Source organism: Haliotis rufescens, unplaced genomic scaffold (assembly GCF_023055435.1).
Source record: "Haliotis rufescens isolate VD_foot unplaced genomic scaffold, xgHalRufe1.0.p SCAF_4, whole genome shotgun sequence".
NCBI classification, from domain to species: Eukaryota; Metazoa; Mollusca; class Gastropoda; order Lepetellida; family Haliotidae; genus Haliotis; species Haliotis rufescens.
Window position 1 is genome coordinate 9,017,009 of NW_025964112.1, and position 8,111 is coordinate 9,025,119.

General features: G+C 40.7%; 1 protein-coding gene across 1 annotated transcript; it reads right to left on the reverse strand.

The window, feature by feature from the left end:
* Window positions 1–1,979: 1,979 nt before the first annotated feature.
* LOC124135885 (NF-kappa-B inhibitor cactus-like) lies at window positions 1,980–3,664 on the reverse strand. The gene has a single exon (XM_046501554.2). The coding sequence runs from the start codon at window positions 3,207–3,209 to the stop codon at window positions 2,127–2,129; it is 1,083 nt and encodes a 360-aa protein (XP_046357510.2). The 5' UTR covers window positions 3,210–3,664; the 3' UTR covers window positions 1,980–2,126.
* Between the last annotated feature and the right edge of the window lie 4,447 nt (window positions 3,665–8,111).

Sequence of the window (8,111 nt, forward strand, 5' to 3'; positions counted from 1 at the left end):
TCAAAATAAACACAGGAAGACATAACTATTGATCATATTGTAACTGTTGACATCTCACATACAACACAGATATTCGTGTCACTAATGTAAACGATTACTCAGTACGGCTCCATTTCATACACATTCAGAGTAAAATACGAGTAAAACACGAGTAAAACACGAGCAAAACACACTGTCACTCCAGACAATATACAGTAAACTACGGTTATAACGAACGCAAAGGGACCGCACATTTTAGTTCGTTATAACCGTAGTTCTATATAAGCATATATACAGCAAATGGCCGGGACCAAAAAAACAGATCGTTATAAGCGTGTTCGTTATTAACGTAGTTTTCTGTACAACAATACTGTATGTAAAGCAGAGTGTACACGTCGCGGGAACACTCCTCAAGATCCGTATCTCAGCCTGTGATGCTGTTGGAAATTACAAGTCAAATATCGCATGCGTCTATCCATGTATATCCTAGACTCTGAGATGTGCCAGTCATCACGACGCTTGATGTACTCATTTACATGTTAAGATTATTACTTTATATTCATTAAAAAAACAACACTCTTGTAGCAATACAGTGCGTTGCGTGATATATGTGAATCTTTTAAGTAGAACAGTATGTTTCATGTGGCAGAATGTTTTATAAAATATATTGCTATATACAATTAAGAAAAGGAGTGAGAGATAAGATACAAATGGTGGGATATTCTAGAACGTATTTGTCATTATATCCCGTGATCTGAAAGATGACTTGATGAGTCATGATACACGTGAAGATCCGGATAGGATCAGGTCTTCAGCAACCCATGCTTGTCGTAAGAGGCGCCTATAAACGGGGTCGGGTGGTCAGTCCCGATGACTTGGTTGGTGCATGTCATCGTATCCAATTGCGTGGATCGATGCTCATGATGGGAATCACAGGATTATCTGGTCCGGATTCGATTATTTACAGACCATGTGTCATACGGCTTGAATATTGCTGAGTGCGGCGTAAAACAAACAAACAAACAAGCAAAAGATGTCTTGAAAATCGACGACTGTGTATTATTGAACATGTAATGGTTGTTGTTATATATATGTGTTAGAGATGTACTTAGCACGCTAAGCAGGGAGACTGGTAAATGCTTCTTTCGGGATCAGATTTGTCCCCAGTAGTGAGTGAGTGAGTGAGTTGGGTTTTACGCCGCTTTTAACAGTATTCCAGTTATATCGCGGCGTGTCAGCTTAATGTGGGAGGAAAGCCCGAAGTAATGCAGGTCTCAGACTTTTAGTACTTCGGTAAAACCCACGAGCACGGGTATGGTGCTGACAAACCTAGAAACATAATCGGGGCGAACCGGGATTGTCCCCAGAAACATATACTTGTAGTAAGAGTAGACTGAAATTGATCGGGTGATCAAGGTCGGTTACCGGGGTAACTGGGTGTCACCCTGCCCCGATGGGTGGGAACAATGTGTCTTCAGTCGCTGGTTCGTCTGGTCCAGACACGATTATTTACAGGCCGCCGTCAAATATGGCTGGAAAAGTATTCGCTGCATCATCAACATCATTCACGCCTTTCTCTCTTACACTTATGGGGCAGTGGGGTAGCCTAGTAGTTAAAGCGTTACACCGAAGGCCCGAGTTCGAATCCCATATGGGTACAATGTTTAAAGCCCTTCTCTGGTGTCCCCCATCGTGATATTGCTAGAATATTTCTAAAAGCGTCGTAAAACTATACTCACTCATTCTTACACTAACATTACAGACGTGTTTCAAAGATAAGACTTCTTCTGTAAATAGTGATGTTTCTGGCTGAATAAAGAACAAGATAGTCTTTATTGACCTTACAAACATCTTGCCTTCTTGAGTCACTAACCTTTCTACTCTGAACATACCCTTCATTACATACAGACATACAAGACGTAAACTCGTCATAGAAGACTTGACATCAACAATGTTTGTGAACATACTTTTTATTTAACAGTAAATGCATGTTGGAATAAGTATGAAGAGCTGATGTAATATTTAGACACGTGCACCAGTCATACATGCATCAAGCAGTGCGCTCACCACTCTGTTTGTAATTAGCTTCATATCAAGCAGGAATGTACATTACTAACACATGATACAAGCGTTGTTGATCAAGGTTATCATACAGGTTTCATCATATTGAGATTTCCTTCCGCAAACTTAAGCAGAACCACTGAACAATACTCTTCTTCTTCCGACTGATCTGAACCGTCTATGTCTGTGACGTCTGCACCGTTGGCGAGGAGGATGGAAACGACATCCCCGAACCCTCTCCCTGCAGCAAGACGAAGAGGAGTCAGACCCCCATATGTCCTGCAGCAAATGTCCAGATGGCGCTGTGACAACAGGAAGTGAAGAAGAATTCTGTTTCCGGTTTCAGCAGCGTAATGGAGAACTGTCCTACCGCTTCCGCCGTCACGCATATTGATGCTAGCTTTCTTAGACAGAAGTAGTTCAAGAACTTTGAGATGTGTCGACATGGCGGCCAGGTGAAGACATGTGTGTCCATCGAAGTTCCTTTTCTCCAAATCCTGGGGTATCCTTTGGTATGGAAGATCATACTGGTTCAGAAGTGTCTCCTCATAATACACAGGTCTCAGAAGACACTCCACGATCTCCTGGTATTCCTCCCGACATGCTATGTGAAGTGGTGTGTTGCCATGGATATCTGTAACGTCAACCCTTGCTCCGGCCGTCATCAGTCGCCGGACTATATTCACCTGACGAGTAATAACAGCGAGATGGAGGGGCGCCTGTTGAAGCAAATTTGTAATGTTCAACCACTCACAGTTCGGCGCCGCCGATATAAACAACAACACCAGAGATGTATGTCCTTGAATGATTCCAGTATGTAGATCCGTGTCGCCATCTTTATCTTGATGATACACCTGAAAGACATCAACCGATCTCATGGATGTCACAAGTCTGTTGTTCTCAGTCTCCTGAATGGAGATTCTGTCTGTAAAAGATATTGACTTGCTTTCATATCCTTCATCTGTAGAAACAAACCTGGGGCAGGTGTTTGTATTGACATTGTCAAGTCGTACACATATGTTGACCACTTGACCCACGCTGCCCACCTCTACCCCAGATTCACACGTGTCCATGTCACTCTCATTGAGGCTGAGGCTACGAAAGTCCACATTAAGATCCACGTTTCCGCCTCGACCGGGAGGCCTCTCTAACTTACTGTCCTTGCTCATATTTTGTGAAAAATTCTGAAAAGAAAAAAAACAAGCAAAAGATACAAAACCAAAAAAAGACTTTCTAGGTTGAAGACTGGTTCAACAGAGATTACCACTGATTTTCAAACCTGTAAGTTAGGAAGGCACAGGTGGCCGCTACCGCATAGCTAGAATGAACACGGCCTAACATAAGCATGAAGTCTTAAAATATATAACTTTACACATATAGAAAACTCTAAAAAGAACATCGACATAACAAATAGTTTTGGTGATATTTCAAAGAGGCCGTGAAATTATATATTGTAACGGCAGTAGATCATAGAGAAACTTTTTCCATACATAATGTTTTCACTTCCCTGTAACTTTTCCTTGGACATATTATCCTTTGAAACACGAGAGGAGTTACATTGAATTAAAGCGAAACTGATGTTATTTGATAGTGCAATAGTAATTATTAAAAATTTTAACAAGAGAACAAACCAACGTATGAACAACATGTATCAGGCCATGAACAAACTGATATGAGTGAGTGAGTGAGTGAGTGAGTGAGTGAGTATGGTTTTACGCCGCTTTTAGCAATATTCCAGCAATATCACGGCGGGGGACACCAGAAATGGGCTTCACACATTGTACCCATGTCGGGAATCGAACCTGGGTCTTCGGCGTGACGAGCGAACGCTTTAACCACTAGGCTACCCGACCGTCCCTGATATGACATAAATCAGTGAGCACAACTTAAAACATGCCAACTTACATGTGTGTTGATTATCATAGTCACTTCTCTCACGTTCTACTTGGTAACATGATGACAACGGTTAATGTGGTGGTAATTTATACATAGAATTCAAATACTAAAATTAGATCTCTGGACAATCCCACAAATTCAATCAGGAGCATCAATCGAAGGTCATTTCATGATGTGACATGGGCTTATATCAAGGACATGCGTATATAAACGATAAACGTGATCATGCTGATATACATAGGTGGGCCGTTGCTTATTCATCATTTCCTTGAATCGTTAGTACACATCTCGTGCATTTCCGGTTTAGATCTTCACCAACCCGTGTTTGTCGTAAGAGGCGACTAACGGGATCGGAGGTCCAGGTTCACTGACTTGGTTGATGCATGCCATAGTATCCCGGTTATATAGATCGATGCTTATGATGTCAATCACTGGATTGACTTACAGACTCGATTATATACAGACCGCCGTCACATAGCTGGAATATTGCTGAGTGTGGCGTTATAACAAACAAACAAACGTAATGACTGATTATAGGAATACGCATTCACACGGTTCTGGCTATAACTGCACCTAACAACATTTGTAAATCTAGCGTGGGCCCACACGTTCGCATGGAGAAACCTCACACCCTTTACTTTGAAACATTATGTATAAATGCGTACCAGATTATGAATCATCATATGAGTTGAATTTTTACTGGTATCAGAATTGAATTGGTTTTTTTAATAATATGAATTAGAATCATCATTATCAGATTCACTGCGATATATTCATATAAATAACGGTTTCCGAAACCTCTTTCTTACCCCAGGTATTCACACGTCGTATGTCTTATCAACGCATGACTGTCGTGGCATATTGTTGCGAGCAGAAATAATGTAAATTTAAGGTGACCAAAGTATCTGCATATGCATTAAACTGTACTCCATTAGCAATAATAAGTTAATAAACATTTTATATAGCTTTCCTCTTATTACCGTGGTCTACATGTAACAATTTTGCAAATGTTTTCGTTTGGCTCTGGGCATGACGTTCCTTCTTTTAAAATTTATTTTGGTCTTTGTTATGGAAAATGATAATTAGGTTTCCTATTTCTTAGTAATTCAAGTCGCCATGTCATTCCCATGTGTCAAATTGTAGAATAGTCAAATCCCGTTAGTTTGTCATGGAAACCACGCGAATTTGATTTTCAAAATCATATCAATGTACAATTACATTTTAACCAAATCTTATTCGTGTGTAAACTGCGTTAAATGTAATTAACTGTACACAAATTAGATATTGTATACGTCTATGTATTGTATACGGCTATATATTGTATACGTCTATATGTTGTATACGTCTATATGTTGGACATGTCAAATCTACATATTGTACATGTCTTTATATTGTAAACGTCTATATATTGTACATGTCTAAACTATATATTGTACATGTCTATGTATTGTATACGTCTATACATTGTAAACGTCTATATATTGTTAACGTCTATATATTGTAAATATCTATATTTTGTACATTTCTATATATTGTAAACGTCTATATTTTACATGTCTAATTTATATATTGTACTTGTCTGTATATTGTATACGTCTATTTATTGTAAACGTCTATATATTATACATGTCTTTATTATATGTCTATGTACTGAATTATATTTTACATTGCTTGTCTGTGATAACATGTCAAGAGAAGGCCCGGTAAGTCCACGTGACATGCTTCCAATCCTATAATGTTGCAAATAACACAAGTACTAACCCAAAACTGTGTCAGTGAAATGTTCCTTGTATTGTAGTGATGAGAAAGAGATCATGGCCGCAATTGGAAATACGTCCTGTTGAGTTTCACAACAGCTTGCCACAAAGTATACAATCACGCAGCCTATCAAGTGTATCAACACTGTCAGAGAGATCATCAAAGAGCGACGGCAATCATAATTAATCAGCCACAAACAACATAATTGGTTTCCCTTCATTCAAGATCGTTCCCACGATGTATCCTTTAAGCGTCCTGTACTACAATGAAGACACTGAAATCCATAGCAATTTGTTACAATGTATCATTGTGTGTATGTATCCAATATATGAACATACCAACACGTGTCCCTATGAACAAGATGCTCATTTCCGGAGGGGGTCCCGTGTGGATTCCGAGTTAGAATAGGTCCTCACCATGTTGATCGTCAGAGGCGAACAGATTGATCGGTGGTCAGTGAGTGAGTATGGTTTTTCGCCGCTTTTAGCAATATTCACGCAATATCACGGCGGGGGACACCAGAAATGGGCTTCACACATTGTACCCATGTCGGGAATCGAACCCGGGTCTTCGGCGTGACGAGCGAACGCTTAAAACACCAGGCTACCCGACCGCCCCGGATCAGTGGTCAGGTTCGGAGATTGGGTTGATAGTGTGTCATCGTATCCGACTGCGTGGATTGTTGCTCTCAATATCACTCACAAGATTATCTAACCTATACTCGATCATTTACAAGCCGCAGTCGTTTAGCTGGATATTGCTTAGTACAGCATCTAACAACAAAACGATGGGGCTGGAGGAGCGTGGGGTAGCTGAGAGGTTAAATTCAAGCCCTGGGTGCAATTCAACTCGTGGGTAGAATGGTTGAAGATAATTTCTGGTGTACACGACGTGATATTACTGAAATATTGCAAAAAGCGGTGCAGATATATACTCCCTCCCTGCACGCACGCACGCACACACACACACACACACACACACACACACACACACACACACACACACACACGCACGCACGCACGCACGCACGCACACACACATACATACATACATATGTATAACATACATACATACACACAAACAAACACAAACAGCATACACCACACACAAACAAACACTCTCTCTCACACACACACTCAAACACACATACACTTAACATACCCACACCACACACACAAACATATATACAATACACACAGCAACACATACACCAAACACACACACACCACACACACAAATACTTACACACTTAAACACACATACACACAAATACACGCATTCACATACGCACACACACACACGCACACACGCGGGTAAACGCGATGTTAATCCCCTGTTCACCTCAACCTCTTATGTGAATCAAAATTTTTTCACAAACGTATTTCCGGTAGCCTGTCATATATATTCTGGAAATGTTGAATACTTGCCTGAAAATTCCAGTCAAATTCCATGAGTGAATCGAACGTCTGTTATTACGTGGTAACTCTGAGAGTACCAACCTCAATTAAGATGTATTCCAATTACGACGTCACCTAACATTCACCATAATTTTATTGGCCCCGTTCAACAAAGCCATTGTAGCGCTAAGACGATCGTAACTCCAATACTTTAACATTGACTTACGTCAGTCGTAGCGCTACGATTGCTTTGGGGAACGGGGCCCTGTAGAGGAAATAATTGAATATCAGGTCCAGGGCCCATAATGCACAAAGCAATCTTAGCACTAAGACTATTGTAGGCCTATGTTAAAGTATGGGAGTTAAGATCGCTTTGTGCAAGTGGGCCCTGGTGCCATGCTGTACACAACTCAAACACACAGAGAATCAGGGCAGTGCTTAACGTTCTTTTAGTGGTGTATAGTCATGTTATTGATGTAAACGACATTAGTTTCTCCCCATTAGTATTTTTCATTTCATGCACAAAAGACACTGCTGTATGTGAAGCACGTATGCCGGATCAGATTATAACGTCGCCTGCACACTCCTCCAGATCGTGTAGATCCGCACGGCTGGTTATAAATAATACCAAGCATGTGAGTGTATAACCAAAGACTCCTAGATCTGCCAGTGTTTGTACCTATGTAACTTGTTTATATGTAAAGCTTACGTTAGTTTTATTGAAAAATCACACTCTGATCTTAGTATGTTTACATGACAGATCCCCAGGGGATTCCGGGTCAGTATAGGTCTATATTAACCTGATACTTGTAAGAGTAGACTCAATGGGTCGGGTGATCAGGTTCGGTGACTTCGTTGATTGCACGTCTTTGGGCCCTGGCGACGTGGACCCACTCCTCATATGCTCAAATGTTGAAATCCCAGCTGTTATCTGGCAACGGTTTTCTTGTAGAAACCGGGATTAAATTACTTCTCATCACCAGACTCACGCACAAACACAACTATACCTTTTCGTCAAGA